The sequence below is a fragment of the Monomorium pharaonis genome, chromosome 8, assembly GCF_013373865.1.
Source record: "Monomorium pharaonis isolate MP-MQ-018 chromosome 8, ASM1337386v2, whole genome shotgun sequence".
NCBI classification, from domain to species: Eukaryota; Metazoa; Arthropoda; class Insecta; order Hymenoptera; family Formicidae; genus Monomorium; species Monomorium pharaonis.
Genome location: NC_050474.1, coordinates 13,950,305 through 13,976,298, shown reverse-complemented (window position 1 = coordinate 13,976,298; position 25,994 = coordinate 13,950,305). Strand labels below are relative to the sequence as shown.

The 25,994-nt window shown below is 34.5% G+C and overlaps 1 protein-coding gene and 2 long non-coding RNA genes across 3 annotated transcripts in view; 2 read left to right on the top strand and 1 right to left on the bottom strand.

Annotated features, from left to right (window-relative positions):
- LOC114255598 overlaps positions 1–23,669 on the bottom strand; it is a 131,469-nt gene extending 107,800 nt beyond the window's left edge. The window contains exons 1-4 of the mRNA XM_036291578.1: positions 23,320–23,669; positions 23,192–23,246; positions 22,965–23,108; positions 22,776–22,865 (exon numbers count right to left, since the gene is read on the bottom strand). Coding sequence (XP_036147471.1) covers positions 22,776–22,865; positions 22,965–23,108; positions 23,192–23,246; positions 23,320–23,362 — 332 coding nt within the window. The 5' untranslated portion in view covers positions 23,363–23,669. The remainder of the gene's footprint in view (positions 1–22,775; positions 22,866–22,964; positions 23,109–23,191; positions 23,247–23,319) is intronic.
- On the top strand, positions 309–1,110 carry LOC118647188. The gene is made up of 2 exons (XR_004964502.1): positions 309–520; positions 609–1,110. It is a non-coding gene; the product is annotated as an uncharacterized LOC118647188 (long non-coding RNA).
- Positions 23,670–24,746: 1,077 nt separating the features above from the next.
- LOC118647189 lies at positions 24,747–25,174 on the top strand. The gene is made up of 2 exons (XR_004964503.1): positions 24,747–24,852; positions 24,929–25,174. It is a non-coding gene; the product is annotated as an uncharacterized LOC118647189 (long non-coding RNA).
- The last annotated feature ends 820 nt before the right edge of the window (positions 25,175–25,994 follow it).

Genomic DNA, 25,994 nt, shown 5'->3' with positions numbered 1-25,994 from the left:
AGGTTATATTACGATGGGAGTATCCCGTTTGGACACGTAACGATTGGACACCGTTCGATTGGACACGCACGATTGGACACGCACGATTGGACACCGCACGATTGGACACCGCACGATTGGACACCGCACGATTGGACACCGCATTATTGGACACTACACGATTGGACACCGCACGATTGGACACCGCATTATTGGACACCGCATTATTGGACACCGCACGATTGGACACCGCATTATTGGACACCGCATTATTGGACACCGCATTATTGGACACCGCATTATTGGACACCGCATTATTGGACACCAGGGGCTGTAATCTCTTATGTATTTTTCGTGACCAGCGTTTGTTGCGCCACCGCTGTAAGCGAACCCGCCGAACCGAACTAAAATGCAATATGGCCGTCTAAAATCAACATGGCCGTAGTAATGAGTTCCGTTCAACAAGCAAAGTAAAGTGAAGCAAAGCTTACGAGCGAAGAAGGAGGTTATTTCTTACGAACGGAATAATTTAAAACTGATGGTATGTAATCGCAATTCCGCTTACAGAAACAGCTTTTTTCTCGCTGCGATTTAATTTGTGGTATGGTATAAAGAGACTTTTTTTTTAGACACCAGTAACTGTTCCAATGTGTACACCAGCCTTCGACACCATATAGAATAAAGATGCTGTCAGAGGAGTTAGATGAGGGAGCTACAACCAAGAAAAAGCAATCTGTGATCACATTACTTAGCTTCGACAAACGATGACCTAAGTTCAACTGATTGTAGGCTCTTACGTCCACGTGGAATCAGCTGCTCCTTTGCAACTTGCAACAGGCTAAGGCTGCGTTCCGATATTAATTGTCAGTACTGAAAATCTACAGTATATGTGACGTAAACTATAGATTTTCAGTACTGGCAGTGAATATCGAAACGCAGCCTAAGTTACGAAGAAGCAGCTGATTCCACATGAACGTAAGAAAGAGGCTACAATCAGTTGAACTTTGGTCATCGTTTGTCGAAGCTGAAGGAGAAACAACGTGATTTAGAGAATAAGGTGCTCTGTCACATAGAATGTAATTCTATTATAAAAACATGTAATGGTTCCATAAAATAAATAAGTTCAAAAAATTTATTAAATATTAATTTGAATGTGTATGTATGTGCATGTGTGTACGTACGGGTCAATGGATGGGAAGGGGAGTGAGGTGAAAGGGGAAAGAGCGGCCATATTGCATTTTAGTTCGGTTCGGCGGGTTCGCTTACAGCGGTGGCGCAACAAACGCTGGTCACGAAAAATACATAAGAGATTACAGCCCCTGTTGGACACCGTACAATTGGACCCACACACACATTTACGTGTGTGTATGCAGATTTCTAATACAGTTTGCATGGGTTAGCGACTTGGACGGGGTGGGTGCGGGAGGGGGGGCCGAAGGCCCCCCTTGCACCCCCCCGTGTGTGTGTGTGTGTGTGTGTGTGTGTGCGTGCGAGCATTTTCTGCACCACATAGGTTTGAAACTTTCCACGCAAAACGAGATGCTCCTAAAAATACGTATATAGATATTTAAAATTCAATTTTTTTTCTGGCAAATCGAAGCTTTTTTCTGCCAGATATTTCTAAGCTTAGATAATCTGTCATATGATATATAAATGTTATTCACTAGAAGACTGCGGTGTCCAATAATGCGGTGTCCAATCGTGCTGTGTCCAATCGTGCGGTGTCCAATAATGCGGTGTCCAATAATGCGGTGTCCAATCGTGCCGTGTCCAATAATGCGGTGTCCAATCGTGCGGTGTCCAATAATGCGGTGTCCAATCGTGCGGTGTCCAATCGTGCGGTGTCCAATCGTGTGGTGTCCAATCGTGCGGTGTCCAATGGAGCCGTGTCCAATCGAGCGGTGTCCAATCGTTACGTGTCCAAAAGGAGGTCACCCTATTACGATATCTCAGGAAATCCTCTGGACATCCTCTGGATATCGTTTGAGACATCTACAGGATGTCAAATCGGTGGACATTTGTGCATCCCTTGGATATCCCTTGGATATCGCAGACGGTCCACGGATATCCAACGATATTGCGATATTCCAAAATGATATCCCAGGGACATCCCTAGAATAAAGTGTGCTGTGTGGGTTGTGACTCAAACTTTAAACGCATTTTTCTCGAAACGCAAAATTTCACACGCCATGCAACGTAACTCAAAAACTAATTTTTCGATCTTTATGAAATTTGGTATAAATATTCTATAGATAGTTGGCCACAACATGTCGTACCCCAATTTTTTATTTTTTAATTTAAAACGTTTGTTGTGAGCACTCACAACCGATAATATAATATAATATATGTTGGGAGTCACTGACAAATTAATAAGAATCAGTAAGTTCGTATTCATGTATTTCATGCTTGAGGGACGTCTTCCTGGACCCCTGTGCGCCATCTTGTGGCGCCGCCACGTGTTATTTTTACTTCCCTAAGCGTCCGGAAGTCCATGCGCTCCCATGTGTGCTCGCGTGTGCTCCTTCTTCTTCCGACCTCGTTATAATAAGACGTTTGTGTACTCTCAACAAATAAATTTGGTTTACTTTAAATAGATAGAGTTCTGTATATCCTTCCTTTGTAAATAATAACAAGTTATGGGCCCAGGCCCTTGAAGAATCGAAGGTATACAGATCAAAAAAAAAAAAAAACTCAGAGAAAAGTCGAAGTCTTTGAGGTTAGAGAGAAAGTTCTAGAAAAAATAGAATGGGAGAAGAACGGAAGATGGAAAACTCGAATCAGACCGTAATTAAATTCACGGGTGAGAACTGGACTACGTGGAAGTTTCAGGTAATAATAGTACTGAAATCGAGAAATGTATACGACGTTGTGACCGGAATAAAGAAACGGTCGGAAGCAGCGGGCAAAGAATGGGAAAAGCTTGACGTGAAGGCCCAAGAAATAATTGTCACGAGAATGGAAGAAGGTCCTCTGGTGCATTTGTTATCATGTAATACGTCCCATGAGATGTGGGAGAAATTACTCTCGGTGTACGAGAAGAAATCTAAAGTAAGCGTTCATTTGCTACAGCAAAAATTCTTTGCGTTGGAAAATAAAGGAGAAGGTATTTCAGTATTCATTTCTCGACTAGAGGAAATAAGAAGCCAGTTAAAACAAATAGGGGAGGACATATCTGAGAGTATGTTTATTACAAAGATGTTAATGTCGCTTCCAGAAAAGCTGAAACATTTTATATCCGCCTGGGAATCTACTGCAGCTAACTCTCAAACACTGCAGAAACTTACGTCAAGACTCTTAATTGAAAAGGAAAGGATAAATTCAAGCGAAACGGTAACAGCCCTGGCGAGTAGTATGGACAGCGGCAAGAAGAAACAGATGGAAATGCCTTTGTCGGTGAAACACTTCTGGCGTCGAATTGGCATAACAAAGATGAAATCGCACTCACGAGAGGACAGCCATTAAGCAAACTCGACTGGTGTATGGACAGCGGTGCAAGCAAACATATGTGCAATAATCAAAGTCTCTTCGCACACTACACTGAGGTTACCGACAATCGTAAGGTAAGAATAGGTGATGGAACGTACCTGAAAATATGGGGTATCGGTACGGTAAAATTAGCGGCGTAGAATGGACAAGGATGGATAAAGACGCAAATATCTGGTGTATTATTTGTACCAGAACTGAAGATAAACCTATTTTCGATTGGCTGCGCAATGGACAAAGGTTATAAAGTGCATTCAGACAACTTAAAATGTAAGTTCATAAATAAGCATGGAGAGGTATGTGCTATCGCGAAAAGACAAGGTAAGCTGTACAAAATGATATTTAAAACAAGTAGTGACGACAATTGTAAATCTGAACATGCACATGAATGTCAAAATAACGTAGATTGCCAGCTAGCTGTGGAGACACTCATGGACTGGCATCAGAAGCTTGCGCACCAAAATTTTAAACACGTCCGGAAAGTCCTAATGAAAAACAATGTTAAGTTTAAAGAAGAGGAGTCCCGACCTGTGTGTGAGGATTGCATAATAGGCAAACAACACAGGAGTACATATTCAGCGAGTAAATCAAGAGCATCAAGGACGTGCGAGTTGATTCATGGTGATGTATGCGGACCCATGGAAACAAAATCCTTAGGAAGTGCGAGATATTTCCTGTTATTAAAGGATGACTATTCAAGCTACAGACATATATTCTTTATCCAGCACAAATCTGAGGTAAAGCAGAAAATCGCATTTTTTATAAAAATGGCTGAAAATATTACTGGAAATAAAGTAAAAGTGTTACGCACAGATAATGGATTAGAATTTATAAATAGTGATATACAGCAGCTACTAGAAGAAAATGGCGTCTGTCATCAACGATCTGTGGTGTATACCCCACAACAAAATGGACGCGCTGAACGTGATATGAGAACCATTGTGGAAGCAGCAAGAACAATGCTCCACAGTGCAAAAATGTCGAAAGATCTGTGGGCCGAGGCGGTAAACACGACGGTCTTCATTCTAAATAGAACAAGTTCAAGCCCAGAAGGAAAAAAATCTCCGTTCGAGTTGTGGTATTAAAGAAAGTTGACATGGATATTTTCAAAGTCTTTGGGACAAGAGTAGGAGCACACATACCTAAGGAAAGAAGATTGAAGCTAGATGCAAAAAGCAAAGAGGGAATCTTCATCGGTTACAGCGAAAATACAAAAGGGTACAGGATTTTCTTTCCACAAAACAGAAAAGTTGAGATCTTAAAGGATGTGATATTTCTACCATCAGAAAATAAAGTAATGAAAGTCAAAAATGTTTTCCTTGAAGAAGAAAAAGACGAAGAGGAAGAGGAAATTATAGGTGACAACGTCGAAACAAGAAGTGAAATTGAGCCACATGAAGATGAAAGAACAAGAGAAGACAATACATTAGAGGATGAAGAAAGAACAGGCGAAAGCAGTCTCGATGATAACTATGAATCATGTAATGAAGATGAATTGATGCAAGGATATAACTTATGAGATAGAAGCAGAATGAAGAAGCCAACAAGATATGACGATTTTGATTGGAGCTGTCTATCAGTGACAGAAGAAAATGAACCCCAAACGTACGAAGAAGCAATGGCCAGCAGAGAATCAAAGATGTGGAAAAAGGCGATGAAGATGGAAATGGAAGCGTTAAAGGAGAACGACACTTGGATTGTGGTAGAGAAGCCGGATAACTGTGATCCTATTGTAATAACTGTGATCCTGACTGTAAATGGGTGTTCAAGAAGAAGCAAAACGAGAAAGGAGATGTCGTAAAATATAAGGCTCGACTAGTCGCAAGAGTCTTTAAACAGAAGAATATATCACTCACGGATACGTACAGTCCAGTTGCGAAGCTATCGACTGTTAGGGTTTTCTTAGCCGTATGTAACTATCTAAATGTACCGATACTGCAAATGGATGTCAGTAATGCTTTTCTGCATGGTAATATTGACTGCGATGTATATATAGTGTTACCACAAGAGTACAGCCTGCCTAAAGATAAGGTATGTAAACTTAAGAAAACATTGTACGGGTTAAGAAGTTCACCAAAAGGTTAGAATGATAGATTCCATAGAGTAATGACTGAGTTAAAGTTTGTTAGGTCGGAATATGATTATTGCCTATATTTCAGAAATACGAAGTTAGGTAAAATGTATGTACTGCTATATGTAGATGATGTATTGTTATGTGGAACCGACGACCAAGGTATAACAGAAGTAAAAAGTACCTTTAATAGTTATTTCAAAATGAAAGTTCTTGGAAACGTTAAACATTTTATAGGCATGATTATTGAGCAAAATATTCAGAAGGGTGAAATCGTCTTAAATCAGTCAAAACATTTGGAAAATATTATCGGTAAATATAATATGAGCAATTGTAACGCGGTATCAACACCTATGAAGGTGAATTTCAGACATGACACATTAAAGCGCGAAAAATCTGAGTCCGTAGAGTTAGAACACCGATGCAGACAACTAATCGGTACCTTAATGTATGTAATGTTGTGTACTCGACCAGATTTGTGCAACTCCATTAGTATTCTAAGCAGATATCAGTCATGCGCTAGTGAGGGCTTATGGCAAGCGTTAAAGAGAGTTTTAAGATATGTTAAAGGTACTATAAATATAAGTTTAATTTTCCAATGTAATAATATACAAGAAAATTTCATAGTTGGATACGTGGATTCAGATTGAGCTGGCGATAATACAGATCGTCGATCAACCACGGGATACATTTTTAAAATGTTTGGGTGTTCGGTATCCTGGGTTAGTAAAAAACAATCAACCGTAGCATTGTCTTCTACAGAAGCCGAATATGTGGCAATGAGTCTAGCAGCAAGCGAAGCATGTTGGCTTAGATTTTTGTTTCAGGATATCCTAACACCAAAACAGTTCATATGCGTGAAATTGTTTGAAGATAATCAGACTGCCATTAGAATAGGAAAAAATCCAGAATGCCATAAACGTCTCAAACACGTAGACATAAAACATCACTTCATTAAAGAAAAAATAAGAGAAAATGTCATACAAGTTATATATATAAATACAAGCGATCAAATTGCGGACATCCTAACGAAACCATTGGGAAAGGGCCAATTCACCAAATTGAGGGAACAGTTGGGATTAATTTAATTTAATCATACTACAATGTAAACGAAAGACAGTTATTCTTCGTCTCTAAATACTAATTGTAGAATGTAATCTGTCATTGAGAAGGGTGTGTTGGGAGTCACTGACAGAGTAATAAGAATCAGTAAGTTCGTATTCATGTATTTCATGCTTGAAGGACGTCTTCCTGGACCCATGTGCGCCATCTTGTGGCGCCTCTACGTGTTATTTTTACTTCCCTAAGCGTCCGGAAGTCCATGCGCTCCCATATGTGCTTGCGTGTGCTCCTTCTTCCGACCTCGTTATAATAAGACGTTTGTGTACTCTCAACAAATAAATTTGTTTGGTTTACTTTAAATAGAGAGAGTTCTGTATATCCTTTCTTTGTAAATAACAACAATATAGAATATTAAAATTAAAATATATAAGATATTAGAATAGCTCGCCAAGGCTCGTTATCGCGAGGTGTCAAGTAACATGCCTCGTGCGCTACCGGTCGACCATCGCACCAGTCAACGCACCGGATATCGCATAGAATTTAGCGAAGTTCAGCTTAGAAACGATCATGCCACCGGAAATGCATATTTGCGTTTTAGTGCATAGATGCGCGCGGTTATGATCACATATGGTCATGCGGAGGGCCCATTGCCCCACTATTATATCAAATCCGCGGCACTACTTAACTACTTAAGCCGCTGCCGGACAGCGGGCCGCGGGATCAGTGATAGTCAATCAAGCCGATACATACGGCCCGCGAGATTAGCATACGAACTTAAAGTTCGGGACTTAGTCACAACGCATCTCGAGCAAGCGAATATACAGCGCGCTATCTCAGAGCCGCGCGCCGTATCTTATCACCTCTAAGTAAAACGACACGACACCTTCGCCGATCGCAAATGTAAAGAACTGCCTTGTAACTACAGAGAATAAACACTTCTTTTGTTAATTACTAATAACAAGTGTGCTGGTGACTCGAGAACTCTGCCAACAAAAGCCTCCTTTCGCGAGTTCCTACTCCTAAGGCAGCAACGAACCCAATAAGATTATTTGTCGCACCGCAAGATACGGCAAACTCATTTTGTTGCACCGCAAGGTACAACACGTTATTAACAATTGTTTAAAAAAAGAAAACCTTTTTTTCAAAACCTCGCGATTTTTGCAAATTTTAATAAAATAAAAACGACATGTTGTGCGTTTTTGCATAAACTAAAAAACCCCTATTTTGGTTTTTTGTTTCACTCGTTTTTGTGACCCGTACCCCTGCACGGCGCATTTTCCAGACGTCATTTTCAAGCCGCTATTGCACCGTTATTATAAAAAAGTAAAGTTTAAAAAATATACAGGGTATTGCAAAAGCATCGGATTTGCTTAGCACCATGTGATAGAGAATGAAAATCTAAGAAGAAATGTCTAATACTATTTTTCAATGCGGTAAATAGTTTCGCCTTAATTCATTATTGTAATAAGTCAATAAGCGCGGAGGGACAAGAGAAAGTCAGTGACGGAGAATGCGTGAAGTTGACTTCTTGTTATTAAAAATTAAAAAATACTACTAATGCTAACCCACCAAACACCAAGTTACATGTAACGTACCTGTTAGTTGTAATTTTCCACTCAACAATGTAATTGTAATATAACACATGTGTTATATTACAATTATATTATTGAATAGGAAATTACAACTAACAAGCACGTTACATGTAACTTTGTGTTTGCTGGAAATAATAAATTTGGCAACTCATCGCGCAAAAATTCCATGTAATTGAGACCGTTTAGCTTTTTCGGTAAAAATCGGCAGTTCTGGTAGCCGCCTAAAGAATTCTATCGATAATTATTAGCACTCGAAGCTGTAAGCTGCGGAATAAAAAATTTCTTTAGTTGAAGATACAAATTCGAAAATTTTCCAAGTCCCGTCAAAATGGAAATATTTCTCGGTAACCGACAGTTCTATTGAAAATTTTGGTAGCCTTCCAAAAAATTTTATCGATAATTTTTAGCATTAGAAGCATTTTTCAATTTTTAATAATAAGGAGTCAACTTCCTAGGTAGCAAGGTGACGTCCACTGGACGTCAATAATTCGTCATTTAAGGTCGCGGACGTCATGTTACCAAATTAAGACGTAATAGTAACGTCATTTTTTGACCTATTAATTACGTCAGTTATTTATCCATACTATAACGTATTTTCGACGTCATATTCTTGACTAATTAATAACGTCAGCTAATTGATCATTTTACGACGTATTAATAAGGTTTTATTAGTGACTAATTACTGACGTTAACTATAATTCTTTGTAATAATTGACGATTTAACCTCAAATGACGAATTGAGGTCCGGTGGACGACATCTTGCTACCTATAACTATTAATCATTATTTAAAGATTCGCTAATAAACAAAATATTATTAATAATTAATATAATATTTTATATAATTAATATTATCATTATTTTAAAATTATCTCAGACAGTACATAATATTTATGATAAATATTTATTAATATTTATTAATATTTATTTTTTCAAAATATTATATAAATATTTTACACGATAATTTATATACACAAAGAAAAAAATCTTTATTCAATTAACATATTATTAAAATATAGACTAAATATTTTATATAATATTTATGGCGAATAAAAGATAAAGATTTGTATAAGTAATATTTTGTAAATATTTATAAATATTTTATAAATATTTTTATATTTTACACATTTATGATAAATTTTTATGATTTGTCGAATCTAAGACCACAAAAATATTTATAAAATATTTGGATAATATTTATAAAATATTTGGATAATATTTATAAAATATTTAAATAAATATTATAAATATTTTATAAATATTTTATAAATATTGCGTGTTGTCTGGGATATAATTTAGCTTTATCAAAAGAACAGAGCAAAAATAGATTTTTATAAGTTATTCCACATAATGTTATTTCGCATAAGTAAAAATCAGGAAAAAAACTGTAAATTTATTTATAAAAATATTAGTTAACTACAAGTTTCATGTTTCTCGCATCTATTGAACTGATCTATAACAAATATGTATTCATGAGCATCAAGTGTTCATGGATCATCACAAAGTGTTAGGTTAGGTTGCGTATGATCTTCGAAGTCAAGCAACGTCAACGGCGGTTCAGAGTTGGATGGGTGACCGCGGAAGTTAGGCAATCCCAGATGTGACTATGGTTTGGTGGGTAACGATGCTTGTTGAGAAACAACGTAAATTTTTTTTTTACATTATAATTATGTTATTTCAATATTTTCATAATGCAAGTACTGCATATATAGGACATGTACCCGAAATATTTTCTAAAGCGTCAAAATAATGGTAACGGCTTTTACTACCTGGGATAGTCATAAAAATGACGTTAAAATGTCGTCTTTATTAAATGTAATCTAAAAACCTATGTTTTGTCATAAAAATAACAGTAAAATACCGCCAAATGTACGATACTAGCTTTTTGAAAATGACGTTAATAATATGAAAATAATGACGTATTTTTGACGTCAATATATGACGTCGTTAAGATGAGACAAATGTACGTCAGTTTTACGACATTTAGACGTCATTTTATGTCGACATTATGACGTCTGGTTCGTCATAAAATGACCACAAAATGCCGTCAATTAGACGACACCTTCACAGTTTAGCTATAACCAGTTACGACAGTCAGCGAAATTCTTCGTATAATATTTTACGACGCATGCGTCAACTGTACTATCTAAAATATGGCGGACATGGCGAGCCACGCGGTACGAAGCTATGAGCTAGACATGTGATAATTGCGTGTTAGAGGTTATATTGTGTGAATAATTTTTCAATGATATTAAGCGATATTAATTAGGTATTATTTTGAAAAGATTATTAATGAAGATCATCTTCAGTGTTTTTTTCAATATCATTTATTTTGAAATAAATTATAATAATGAGTAAAGTTAGTAAAGGTGGATTTTTCTGTGTCATGTGTAAAAACATATCTGGACGAAACGCAAGAATAAAATTTTTTTGTTTTCCAAAAAATCCATTTATTTATTATTGTTTAACCTCATTTCAGAATTTAACTTTAACTTTTTCTGTAATTTTTTTTATTTATTCACTTATCTCTTTAATAACAATTCGACACGAATCATAAGAAATATTTTTACTATCTTTTTTTGTTTTATATCTTCGAATAACGCGCTTTCTTACAATCCAAAACATGGCGGATGGTCACGTGACTAGGTAACATAAACATCAAAGGTTCCGACTGTACTGTCGTAACTGGTTATAGCTAAACTGTGACACCTTTGGTAGCAAGAGGTCTGTTCGCGTCACATGCCCCAACATGCTCCTATTCACCCCAACGCACTCCAATACGTTGATTCCGATGACGCCAACCTATTAGAATGCGTTGGAGTCAGTAGGAGCATGTCGGGGCATGGCGACGCGAACAAACCACTGGGTTCACGCATTCTCCGTCACTGACTTTCTCTTGTATCTTCGCGCTTATTGACTTATTACAATGATGAATTAAGGCGAAACTATTTACCAGATCAAAAAATAGTATTAGACATTTCTTCTTGGATTTTCATTCTCTATCGCATGGTGCTAAGCAAATCCGATGCTTTTGTAACACCCTGTATATATTTTACATTGTAATGTCCATAAATTGTACCTTAAATTTCAAATCAATCTACGCATCACATTTTTCAAGAAAAATTCTTGAAAAACAGGCCGTTTACATGAGGTTGCCCCCTTAATTCGTGGAAGTTAGCCGAAATTTACCGACAATATATAACAGCATGAGCATGCGCAGCGGTCACATTTGCATGCTCCTTAGGGTCCCCGCACAGACATTTGCATAACACGAAATGCATAATGCATAAGAGAATTAAGGGCCATCACACATGAAATGACATAAGCTGCATAAGCATAGCATAAGACCGATGAACCAATCAGTTCTCAGCATATAGTCGCCATATTAATATACATAAGATGCTTATTGGCCTAGAGCTCTTATGTTATGCTTATGCAGCTTATGTCATTTCGTGTGTGATGGCCCTTTAACCAATCTTTATTTCTATCCTGGGGAGGGAAATAGACGACTCTGATTAATTCTCTTATGCGTCATGCACTATGCGTTATGTAAAAATCTATGCGGGGGCCCTTATGGTATATCCACACAAACTTGCATATGCGCATAAACATATACATAAAAAAATTGATTGGTCTACAAGCACTTACATAAGAAAATAAACCAATCAAATTCCTTATGCATATGCTTATGCGTTTATGCAAGTTTATGTGGATATAGCATTAGCTGTAGCATGCTCTGTAGGCACAAGTATGCAAAAAGTGCGCGAAATTTAAATGTGTATGTATTTAATGAGTGTATGTATTTAATGTGTTTAATGAGAATCTCGAACATCTCGTTTTGCGTTAAATGTTGCAAACTTATGTGGTGCAGAGAATGCTTCACACACGCACGCACGCACGCACGCACGCACGCACGCACACACACAAATACAATGGGGGCTTTCAGTTTCCCTCCCGCACCCACCCCGTCCAAGTCCCTAACCCATGTACACTCTATTCAGTGGCGCCGACTTGGAAAATTTTGGGAGGGGGAGGCAAGAGGAAAATTTCTAACGACCTTTTTTTTAGGCTAGACAGATAAAAGTTAAAAACATTTTCACATATTACATTATATCATTTCTTATCGAAAGTTGAAAAGTTCACTAGCATTTTACAAACAGCCCGCAAGAATGATGCCGCAGGTTCTAAAATAGCTTCAAATATAAGTATGCTTCATATATAAGTATGCGAGCTTTAAGGGTGCATAGCAGTTTGGCGCTACCAAAAAAAGGCATTCTTCATGAATTTTTTTCTCAGCCAAAAGACTAACTATAAAAATGAGGCTTTTTGCATAACCAAGTACACCTTTTGTAATTCTCGTACAAATTTTATTGTACTAGTTTAGTTAAAAAATCACCCTCTTTCACCGTCGTGTAGTTACCCGTGCGCGCCACGCATGATTCTGCGGTAACAATAATATCTCCTTGCCCGTTCATCCGAAACACAAAAACCAAACGGGATCTTAAAGAAGAGTAAATTCTCTTGTCCTTGTCGTATCCGATTTTTAAAATTCAAATTTTAAACAAAATGGCGGACCTTTAAAATTAGAATGCCGATTTTTGGCCAAAAATTTTATTTTTGTTTGTTAAAAAAAAATATAAAAAATTTGAATTTTAAAAATCGGATACGACAAAGATAAGCAAATTTCATAAGCTTTTAGTTAAAAAAAAAAAAGGTAGATCAGTTGATCCGTTTTCAAGTTATCATGCCCAGACAGCACCGGATATCGTGCAAATATTCTATTCTCATACGGAACCCAGTGAACACAGTAATATAGCAGCAGTGTAACAGCAATGTAACCGAATATAACAGGTTACGTTACTCTGAAATTACACGTAACTTACATGTAAGTTACAATTTCCGACTCAGCAATATAACATGTTATAATTACATGTTATCTAACCGTTAAACAACAGTTACAAAGAAAAATAAAATAAAATAAAAATTTCATTTTTTAAAAATTATTTTTATCAACAGCACATACTACATTTAGAATAAATTTTTATTAATTAATTAAATTTAAATAATGTTATTTTTTATTTTATTCTTACTTGCCGCTGCTAGGTTTAAACCCGGGATTTTAGGATTACGAACCTTGTACTCTACCTCCCTTACGGAAAAAACACTCCAATTTTGAGAGTTTACACTCAAAATTGAGTGTTAATACTCGATTTTGGGAGTTTACTCCAAAATTTAGGTGTATACGCTCAAATCTTGAGTATTTACACTAAAGATTGAGTTTGTACTCGAACATTAAGTGTGTACACCCAATGATTGAATGTTCATACTAAAGTTTGGATTTAAATATTGAATATTTAAAAGTATTACTCTCAACATTTGGATATAACACACAATAAATTAGTGTATACTTCCAACATAAAGTGTGAACACTGAAACGTTGGGGATGTACACTCAACATCTATCAGTTGAAGGTATACACTTAATATTGAGTGTGCACTCTCAAACATTGGATTAGAAAATATTAAATAAAAACAAAAGCAAAAAAAGTAAGTTCAACCGAGATTAAAATTAATCTTTGATAGAAATGGACATAAAATGAATATCTAAAATAAATATTCAACTAGAGTGTTCAGCTGGCTTTGAGTATTAATTTGAGTATTACTTTCAACTTGGATGTTTGCCATCTAATTGAGTGTTAATTTCAGTGTGATTCTTAAATTTAGGATTACATTGAAATTAACACTAAATTAGATGGCGAGCATTCAAGTTGAGAGTAATAACACTCTAATTAAAAGTAAATTAAAGAGCGAACACTCAAGTTGAGTATTTACACTGAATTGAGTGTTTAACCCTTGTCCCAAATTATACTCAGCTTGAGTATTTTTTTAAGTGTTATTTTTAGTGTTTTTTCCGTAAGGGCTGCTACGCCAATTTGACTCATCGATATGGGTACTTGTTATTGTCTACATATACCTATATGTAAACTGACGCGACTATATTATTTTTTATAAAAGCAATTAAATTTTGCAAAACATATTAAAAATAAATAGCATTAATTTATTTACTTATTAATTTCATTGTTAAATTTATCTTTTTCCATAATAATTTGATGGAAATTGCGATCTATTTAGCACTAATCTTTGAAGCGTTCAAATGATTAATTAGATGGTTTATAGATCATAATTCTAAGAAAAATTGAATAGTATACATTTATTATTCTGTTTTTGTTCAGCACATGATGAATTTAGATTTTGTGCATTTTTTGTGCGCAGTAATTGTAGACAAACCGTTATTTTTGAAAACATTATCTTTATAATAATTTTTTTTATTATTAAATAGATCTGTCATTCAGGATGTTATAATGTCTGATTTCTGAGTCAACTACGACGCATCGTTCCGTAATAATATTGATACGAACGTGTTATATACGATTATACAATTTTTGTTGAATAACTGTAACGCCAAAACGATGTATAACAGCTAAATCACTTGCGTATAACAAATATTACGTAACAGGTTATTTCCATGTCATATAGCACCTACATATCACAAGAATAACAATGTTAAATTACATGTAACTTCCATATTATATTGCCGCTATAAAATGTGTTCACTGGGAATGTACTGTGATCGTACCGAATATACGTAAAACATTCATATAACGTCTCAGTAGAAGGTCATTTTGGTATATCCTCAAGATAAACTTAGAATATAGCGACTGAACTTCGCAACTCCTACTGAATGTACTGAGATTATATCTAATATACTCAAAACGTCCGTAAAATATCCTATGATATATCTCATGTATATCTATCACATATTTCCAAAATATCCGCGTAATATCGAAAGTGAATCATGTTAACGCTATCTGTGATCTGTAACGTTACGCATTTTCGTCTGCCGTGTGACGCAGACACGTGGTAAAGTGTAGGGTGTGAACGTGCGAACACGAACTCACGGACAACGTGGTTTTTTCAGGAATTACGCCCAGATAACTCTAGTATGCACATAAGATATAATATAGTAACGTAAACTATAATAATATATATATATATATTATTTAGGTTATAACCTACAATTATCTGAGCATAATTTCCCAAAGCACCCCAGCGTATTCAACAGATATTACACTTCATTTCTCGCGATAGCTTCCTGACGTGCAAAATGATTAATTCCTCTTCTTCTTTCTTCTTGCTAATTCTGTATGTTTAATTCCTTGTTCCTTATTCCTCTCATTATGCATGAGCCCATATAATGTGAACATACTGTAGACATATTGTGAATATACTGAAGATATACTTTAGACATACGTATAACATTCTTGAGATATGTTCGGTATATTTTCACAAACTGCCAGCGAAATTATATGGGATAAGGCAACGCGGACATAGTACATTATGAGTATATACTTGGCATATCACAGACGTATCTCCAATATTATACGAATATTGCAATATACTTTCGCAATATCCTACTATCGTTCTCATATTCTACATGTGCTGTCTGGGTGATTACCGACTTTAAAAACATGGTTTTGAGAAAAACGCGTTTAAAATTTTCGAACGATGTTACTCTATTGTAAAACTGAATTCATTAAACTTATTATCGTCAATTCCTGGGCCATACAAAAAACCCTCCTGTTCAAGATCTGTCTCTATTTGTTCATTTTTAGAGAGACGGCGACTTATACGAGCCTTCCGTGTCGCGTGCTGTGCCCGGATGTCAAAAAGGGCAAGCGCACGCCTGTGCACGGCCCGATAAAATATATTGTATAACTTTTTTATTCATTGGAATTTAAAAAAACAGTTTTAGGACAACATTCTTGAAGGTTTAAACTGTCAAAAAATGCAATTGAAAAAATATCGATTTTTTGAACCCGACAAACTGCTATGCCCCCTTAATATCTTATATACTTACATATATTTTTATTTACATTGCACAAAATCGAGAAAGTTTATTTCAAATATTCGAGAAAGGAAGTCTATTTTCCTTATTTTTAGTTAGCAGTCTGATACGGGCTAAGCTGTGCGCGCGGTTTCTACAAAAAAAACTATTTTTCAAAAAGATGAAAATTATTGAGGGAGCGTCGCCTCCCCCAATAATTTCATTGGAGGGGCCAAAAGTGCTCTGCCCCTCCTAAGTCGGCGCCAGTGACTGTATTGGAAATCTGCAAACACATAAGAACTTCACTTTGTTTGTAATACACAAACATGAGTTAGCGATCTGGACGGGGTGAATGCGAGAGGGGGGCTGAAGGCCCCCCTTGCACCCTCCGTGCGTGCGTGCGTGCGTGCGTGCGTGCGTGCGTGCGTGCGTGCGTGCGTGCGTGCGTGCGTGCGTGCGTGCGTGCGTCTGTCCGTGCGTCTGTGCGTGTGTGCGCGCGCGCGCGTGCAAAGCATTCTCTGCACCACATAGGTTTGCGACTCTACGTAAAACAAAATGTTGAAAAAATACGTATATAAACATTTGAAATTTTTGCATTTTTTGCATGGCTTATGCTAGATCGAGCATGCGCTTGTGGCTAAGAAGCATGAGGATGTGACCGCTGCGCATGCTCATGCTGTTACATATTGTCAGAAAATTTCGGCTAACTTCTACGAATTAAATAAAATGTATTTGGATCACTCACAAACCTTTTTAATCAAACTTCATAACTTTTCATACAAACTTCAAACAATTCTGTATAATAACTTTGTTCAATTAATTTCCGGCTAAGTGTCGGATAAAAAAATAATTAATTAATTACAAATAAACGAATGACTCACAAACCTTGTTAATTGCACTTCAAACCTCTTCATACAAAATACAAACAATTACACATAGCAATTATTTAAAAAAATGTTCACTTCCGGTTAAGTGTGAGCGAATGGTCTAATGCCCGATTTCTTCACTTCCCGATAAAGTTATCCGGAGGATAAATATCAAGTTTAACTGATCACGTGCATGGATTTGGTAGTTTATCTTCTGGATAATTTTAACCGCAAGATAACTGGACGTAAAGAAATCGGGCATAAGGGGAGTTAAAATATCTAGGGTTCCCGCACAGACTTCTGCATAACACGAAATGCATAATGCATATGAGAATTAACCAATCAGAGGTCTTTATTTCTATCCTGGGAAGGAAAATACACGACTCTGATTGATTAATTAATTCTCTTATGCGTCATGCACTATGCGTTATGCAAAAGTCTGTACGAGGGCCCTATCCATGGGACATCTAGTGCTATGTGGATTACTACTAACTTTTTACAACCACTGTTAGGTACTCCACACAAACTTGCATAAGCGCAAAAGCATAATTTGATTGATCTCTTTTCTTATACAAGCATGTTTACGGACCAATCAATTGTCTTATGCATATGCTTATGCGCTTATGCAAGTTTGCGTGGATATATCTATAATCTAGAGCATAGCTTTAGGCCGGATCTACAATAGGTATAATAGGTATAATAAGCATTAACTTATTCCGAAATATATATGATTATATATGGACAATTTTTCATACGTATTTTTTTTAATAGACGCAATGCGAAAATTAATTTTTAAATTAGTCTCTGTCTTTTCAGTATGACTATTATTTTTTTATATCAAACAGAAATTTTACAAAAAAAAGAAGACTAATGTAAACATATATGGACCAATTTTTATATATTTATATATGTTTTTATATGAAACATTTTTCCCCGGGTGTGCGCTAAGTTCTATAGTTCAATGAGTCATTGTAATAACTTAAAACCAAAATGTATTTATATTAACTAAATTAATAATTTACAATAAATTAATATTTATAAAACACATATTATTAAAATTATCAACATTTTTCAGTTAAAAAAGTTCGTCAAATTTAAACTTTTATATTAAAATTATTATAAATCAATGGTTAGTCCAAAACATGTAAAAAATACAGTCTTATTTATTTGTATAATAATACTATTCTTTAAGATAAATTAAATCATTTTATTTTGCTGAACGTATATTGACAAATAAATTTGATAAACATAAATGAAATAATTATATAAAAATACCCATTAAATTAATTGCTTTAGTTATCTAAATATCTAAAAATATGACTGTTAAATATATTTTTTATATAGCAAAAAAGAAAGTTTATACAATTATTGAAAAAAGTAATTTTAATTGTAACTTCATTATAAGTAATACGTTACTTTTCAACACTGTATTTTATTATTGCTGCAATATTGCAACAACATTTTGTAATGTTGCAGTTTTAAATAACAAAAAATATTTTCATAATATTGCTGCTAACTTTTTGTGCTATACCCTGTTCAAGAAAAAAGATAGAACTTGATAGAAAATATGGGTGTACTTCCGAAAAGGTGAAACCCCCGATTTTGCTGAAATTTTTGCCAAAGCTTATCCTTGATTAGAGAAGAAAGTCCCTAAAAGGATTTTCGCCGACAAAGCTTTGTTTGCCCTTTATCACTTTCTAAAGTTGCAAACATTTTGACTGTATATCTCTGAAAGTATTGATTTTAGAGAAAAAAGTTTCAAACAAAAAATGAAGCTCATAAAAAACTCTACAAAAAAGGTTATATAGTTTCACCTTTTCGGAAGTTTATCCAATTTTTTCGCTCGAAATTAAATTTGATTAAGAAATGTCGTAGTTGTCGTCGTCGCCCGGCCAAATGGTGGGGATTTGTACTTTTACTTTTTTTGCCATCAGATGGCAATATAATCAGATGTTTAAACCTTGTATCATATATATCTCGAAAACGGTTAGAGATATGAACTTGAGATAAGTATTATCAGATGTCTTCGAATTAATTAATTAAACCTTACACCATGTATATCTCGAGAACGGTTGGAAATGCGACCTTGGGATAAGCATTAGTATTATCGAAACACTTTAAAGAGTCAATGCTTATCTAAATTAATTAATTAAACCTTTTAACATGTATATCTCGAGAATGGTTAGAGATATGAATTTGAAATAAGCACCAGTATTACCAGATGGCTTCGAAATAATTAATTAATTAATTAATTAAACCTTGTAACGTGTATATCTCGAAAACGATTGGAGACACAAACTTGGGATAAGTACTAGTATTATCAGATGTCTTCAAATTAATCAAATAATTAAATCGAAGACATCTGATAATACTAGTACTTATCCCAAGTTTGTATCTCCAATCGTTAAATAATTAATTAATTAATTAATTAAACCTTATATCATGTATATCTCAAAAACGGTTGGAGATACGAACTTGGGATAAGCATTAGTCTTATCAGATGTTTTCGGATTAATTACTTAATTAAAATTTAATTAATTATTAATTAAATAATTAAATTTTTTTAATGCAAATCTTGAGAACGTAAGATACGAACTTGAGATTAGCACTAGTAATTAATTAATTAAAATTTAATTATATAATTAATGCCTTGTTTAAATGTTGTAGTAAGTTTATCATAGTTTCATGGATTTAAGATGCCTAACACCAAAAAATATATGATATCCGCACAGAATTACCTATCTTTAAAAGAAGGTAAAAAAAGACGCCAAATGTATATGCGTGCGTGCGTGCATGTGTGTTTTTAAGGTTTTACTATGCTTAGGTTTGGATACATGAGACAGTACAACGAATATGTCTGGGCAATTTTTATGTGATAGAATATTAGACTTCAATTACATTACATTATTTAATGTTTAAAAAAATGTTTATTAGGTTATTTATAATAAAAATGTGAGAGAATGTTAGGTCGTATATTCCGCGTGTTCCAACAAAAAAAAACAATGATACGGATACATACAAGTAGACACACTGAAAAAAAGAGTCTTGTTGAATTAACTGGAATTGAACCAACGGTTCAGATTTCTAGTTGATCTTACAAGATTTCCAATTAATTCAACAAGAATTTTTGTTAAATTAATTGGAAATTTGGTAGGTTCAACTAGAATCCGAACCGTTAGTTAACATTTCAGTTAATTCAACCAAATTTTTTTTTCAGTGCATTTTCAATATGAAAGAGAAAGATAATACACATAATTTTAAATCTGCTTTATTTATTTGTTTATATATACTATATATTGCAAAGAAGAAAGATACAGAAAAAAGAAGGAAAAAAATCGGCGGGAGGGAGGGAGGAAGAGACGAGAGAAAAGAAAGAAGGAGACGGAGGAGAGAGAGGGAAAGACAGGAGAGAGAGAGGCGAGAGGAGAAGAGAAGGGAGAAGAGAAGAGTAGAAGAGAGAGAGAGAGGAGAAGCAGAGAGGGAGGAGAGAGAGAGAGAGCAGGCGAGAGGCGAGAGGGAGCAGAGAGAGCAGAGAGAGAGAGAGAGAGAGATGAGAGAGCGGAGAGGAGAGCGAGCGATAGAGAGAGCGAGACGCGAAGAGCAAGCGAGAGGAGAGAGAGATAGAGCAGAAGAGCAGAGAGGAGAGAGAGGAGAGAGAGAGCCGCGAGAGAGAGAGAGCGAGAGAGAGAGCGAGAGAGAGCTCGAGCGAGCGAGAGAGCGAGAGAAAGAAACGCAAAGAACAGAAAGAAGAAAGCGAGAGCAGCGAGAGGAGATCGAGAGAGCTAGAGAGAAGACGAGTCGCTCGATCTGAGCTGCGCGCATCTCTCCATCGACTCCTAGCTCTCTATCTCTCTCTCTCTCTCTCTATGCTTCTCTCTTCTCTCTCTCTCTCTCTCTCTCTCTCTCCTCTCTCTCTCTCTCTCTCTCCTCTCTCTCTCCTCTCTCTCTCTCTCTCTCTCTCTCTCTCTCTCTCTCTCACAATCAATCAATCAATTTCTCACGTGCGTGTATAATGTTACCCTGGTGAAAATGAAATGAAAAAGAGAAGTGTTAATGCTTCTTTTACATTTCATTGTTTCAATTTACGCTTCGTAGAAGGTTTGTTAACGCTTCTACTATTCTCCCTTTACATTCGACTTACGCTCTTACTCTCCCTTTACATTCAACTTACGCTTCGATTTTAAATTTTCACCAGGGTATAAGTATATAACGCCATTACGATTTCAATTGCAAACAGTAATTTTAAATTATTATTATTTCAATCTATAAGTTAAATTATAAAAAAGCGATTTTGTAATAAAGCAAATTATTCGGTTTAGCGGCCCTCAGTTTTTGTAGTTTTTTACCTTTTTTTAAAAAGGTAATTTTTGTGGGTCTAATTTACATCGACCACTTGGCGTATCAAGTACTATATCCATATCAAATCGTTTGATTCGCTCGGTATAAACGCTCGCGGATTACTTTATTGCGCTCTGGTCTGATATTCCTCAATCTCGAGTATCAGACCAAGTTGATACGCGTATCAAAAGATGTCAGCGCGCTGTAAACGCTTAATTTGATTCAAATTGGATCAAGTGTGTACCGCGGCTGCTGGCTGTTGTTAGATTGAGATTAAAAGTTAGAATTTTTAGTTAGAAAATTAGAAGTTTTTATATCAACCGTGAAAATGTCATGTAAAAAGGGATGAAACGGTGTAAACAGGTGTAAACAGGAACATATCAAATGTTTAGTCCGCACTAACTTGATGCGCGCACCAACCGATTTAACGGTGTAAACTAGACCTATGATAAAATTACAAAGCTGGTCAAACATGATTGAACATGATAGAAATTCTATCATTGCTCAAAAAGCTCTTGATACAACTGAATACAGCTATATAAGTTATCATTGACTTGGAATAATGTTTTATACAGTTGTATCTTTTTTCTTGAGCAGGGTATGTATAAAATGTTATTGATCTAGTTTACATCATGCATTTGATATGCGTATCAAGTACTATATTTGTACGAAAGTCGTACTAAATATTTAGTACACACGATGTAAACGCTGCCGAATTAACTTGGTACGAACGTCAAGTAAGAGTATCGTACTAAACTGATACGTGTATCAAGTGATGCAAATGACGATGTAAACGCATAAAATGCAGTTTGAAGAAAATTTAGCATTAAGCATAACCTCAATTAAAACCGGTCGTCAAAATGTCTTGTAAAAAAGGACTGAATTAGGGAGAAAAAGAAACGCAAACGTTTATAGAATTATGCACAGAGAAGCAAATAATTTTATTAATGGACGGGAAAAAATACAAACATGTGGATATTTTAATTCATTAGTTGAAAATATAGAGAAAAAAAGGCTTTTTTAAAACTGCCCAACAGATGAAATTAAAATTTAAAAAATTACAGCTTGCCCACTTTAAATGTAAAACAGAAAATAGTGTTAGATGAAAAATTTCTTAGATTATATAAACATAACTTTAGTATACGTTGTAATAAGGCTCGCCATTGTGCTCTCACCATATTTATCATTTGTTTTCTTCAAATGTATTGTAAATTTTTAAACATATAAAACCTGGCCATACACTTTATTATTCGTATTTTTTCGTTGTTATTACATGAATTAAATTCGTATTATATTTTTCCCTTAGTACATTCGATGTAAATGCACCCGTACTAAAGTTTTAGTGCGCACCAAATTTAATACACGTACCAAGGTTTTGACGATGTAAACTAGGCTATTATTTACAGTAATTATAATACAGCATTAAATAAGTTGTCATGCAAGCCAGTGTATTCAGTTGTAAAGCGTAAATATAATGTAAAAAATAATAAGAAGCAAAGTACCTTCTAAAACGTGGATCAAAACAGCTAGGTAGTTTTTTGGGTATATGCGTAGTTGTTTCGTACTTTTGGTTTAATCTTGATCTAAAGTGTCTAAAATGTAAAAAAGAGAAGAATAGAAAGAAAATGCAGCAATACTTATATTTAGATTTTAATCGCAATTACATATTCATGAAATATTAGGACACTTACTGATTTGCAACAGTTTGTCTTGTATTAGGACTTTTTCTAGGAATTTCTGTCAATGTGATCACACATGGATGTTCAATAATATCATCGGTATTGTCGCTCAAACAACGTAAAGGTATTTTAGGCCAAGATGGATCCGAAGGAATTCTAATATTGAGGATATTATGGTAAAACGAGATCTGATTTGTTACTTATATAATGATATAATAGTTTACACCATTATAATGTACCGTAATGTGCCGATATTATACTTTTTTGAAACTGTAGATAAATTTTGCCCATTTACTAAAAACCATAAAAAATATTAAAGCCTTATATGTCACTGTTATTTTTGCACGATAATATTTTCCATTTTTACCTTTTATGTCCAACTCAAGAGTGTTTTCATTCACGCGCAACATATTGCAAAACAAATAATTACAAATCCTTGAATTCTTTTATAACGTATTATATTGCGTTATTTCAATAAGAACAAAACTTGATATATTAAGTAACAAATTATAGTTATACGATGTGTCAATTACAAACGCCTTTATGTAACAAAAAACACAAATTTTGTTTTGTTTGTCGAGAGTCAATTGTTTTGAAATTACTTTTTATCATAGCATAAACGTAAACAAAAACTCTTTATATTAGAGCACATAAATAATATTGCAAATAATTTAAAATTATATAAACAAAAATAAGATAAATTACATGTGTGTAAAAATGTATCTTAAATAAAATATAAAAAATTAAAATCAAAATTAAAATAGGAAAAATATAACGCATATTGTAATAATCAATCAAGTTTTAATTATGTAAAAGTTTTTGTAAGTTTTAAAAATTTATAGTATTAAGTTAAATTACTATTTTCTAATCTGAGCAATTCGTTATCATGTAAAAAATAATTGTTGGGTTAAAATAAATAAAAAATAACTTCGAGGTTAAAGCTAATTAGAAACTTCATTGTTCATACTTAGATAATTTGAAAAAGATATATAACACTTCTTTTACTTAACAAGGGAAGTGTCACGGTCGTCCGACGCCAATTTGACATCCTTTCGAAAAAGAAGATTTTTCCCTTTCGGAGCAAATACCGCCAGAAGTATAAGAGATAAAAAAAATTTTTTAATAAAGTTGTATGGTTTCAAGCACAGTATAAGTAGATACAGTAAGTTCACTTAAGCCAAAATTCGCGCGTAAAATGGTTGTTAGTCGCGCTGTCGCGCATGACAGAAATGCACACTCAACAATATGGCGGCCTACATGAAGTTATATATAACCTGTAAAACTATTTCAGAGGTAAACACAAAACGTTAACTTAAAAGTACGTTAATATAAAAGGAATTAGTGAATAGTGACTGCATTTCGAAATTCACTGAAAATCTATCGTTTATGTTACATGTATTATAGATTTTCAGTACTGGTAGTAAATTTCGAAACGCAACCAATGTGTACGATGAATAAAAGGAGCGGTGTGCATTCAAAGATTGCTTAAGTACTGAACGGAGCAAAAAGGAAACATTATTTAGAAGGATTAAATTTTCCGAAGGATTAAAAAAAAGAATATTTTCTATTGTTTGTACACATAAATCGTTTTCACATTATTATTAAATGGAATACAGATTATGCATTTCTTTGTTTTTCTATTTATAAGTTTATAATTAGTCAGATTCTATGCATTCTTTTTGCTTATGAAATTAAACGTAAAAAATATATCATGTTAAGGTCAAAATTATGGATCGCAATCTATACCAGAAATGACTTATTGTCAAAGACGCCTGCGAATTATATAACAATTACAGAGTATGCAAACTGCACTTTAAAGACAATATATTTCTCAATTATGAACATACAAGATTATAATTGCATGCTGTCCCAAATTCTATTTTTAGAAGAAATTCTGAAGGTAAATTTGTTTTTTCATAAATAAAATAGTTGTATTTATTATAAATTTAGACATCTAAAATGATTCATAATTATAGACGAGGCAGAGAATACAGAGGCACAAAATAAAATTATTACAAAGGTGCAACTAAAAAAGTGTAATAGAAGATACAATTGATTTTTTATGTAAAGTCTTATGTATATTCTTAATATTATTTATATAATGTCGTACAAAAATCATATTTAGTAACTTGAAATAATGAAGAAATTATAAAACAGTAAATACATCAGCTTCAAAAGGAGCTACAAACATCATTATCATTATTTGCAAGGTTTCCAAAAAAGATTCATCTCTATCGAAAAATACAAAAGTATAAAAAGTAAATAACTGCTTTAGTATTAGGACATAATAAAAAAGATAAGGAGAAAAATATGAATACATTATTTGAACAGCTTAGATAAATTATATCTAAAAGAAATATCGAATTTTATGAAATAAGCACGTTTACTGCAAAAAAAAGGTAAAAGGTACAAAATATTGCGCTACATTTAAACAATATTGCTTATTCTTATACTTTTCTCATTCAAAAGCATACAAAGGTTTAATAAATAAAGGATTTTGTTTACCTAGTCGTAACACTTTAAAGCGATTTACTAGGCACTGTTACATAGATGCAGGACAAGATAATGTATTTGAAAAATTAAAAATTAAAACCGAAACAACAATCCGGTAGATCTGGAACAACCATATTTCAAAGTTCAACGAAGAAAAAATATTTTACGTTTTTGATCTCTCACATTTAATCAAAGCAACTAGAAATAATTTATATCAACATAGTTTTGTGTACAATGATAAATGTACGTCATGGAAGTAGAAAAATATTATGAATCTGATAAAAAAGCTGCATTTAAATCAATTCCAAAATTGACGCACATATCCTAGGATCCACCAGCAAGTAGCGGCAACGCACGTCACGCGTTGCGCGTACATCAAGCCGAAAAATTGCGGCCATAAGAACCCGGCTTATCATAGGCAAGGTGGGGCGCGTCGCCGACCGACCCCCGCAGGATCAAGGATCGAACACTCTGGGTGCGTTCGGGGAGCTCACTATTAGCGCTACGCAGCACTACCGCTGTTCGCGGAGACGCTGGATAGCGCTATCA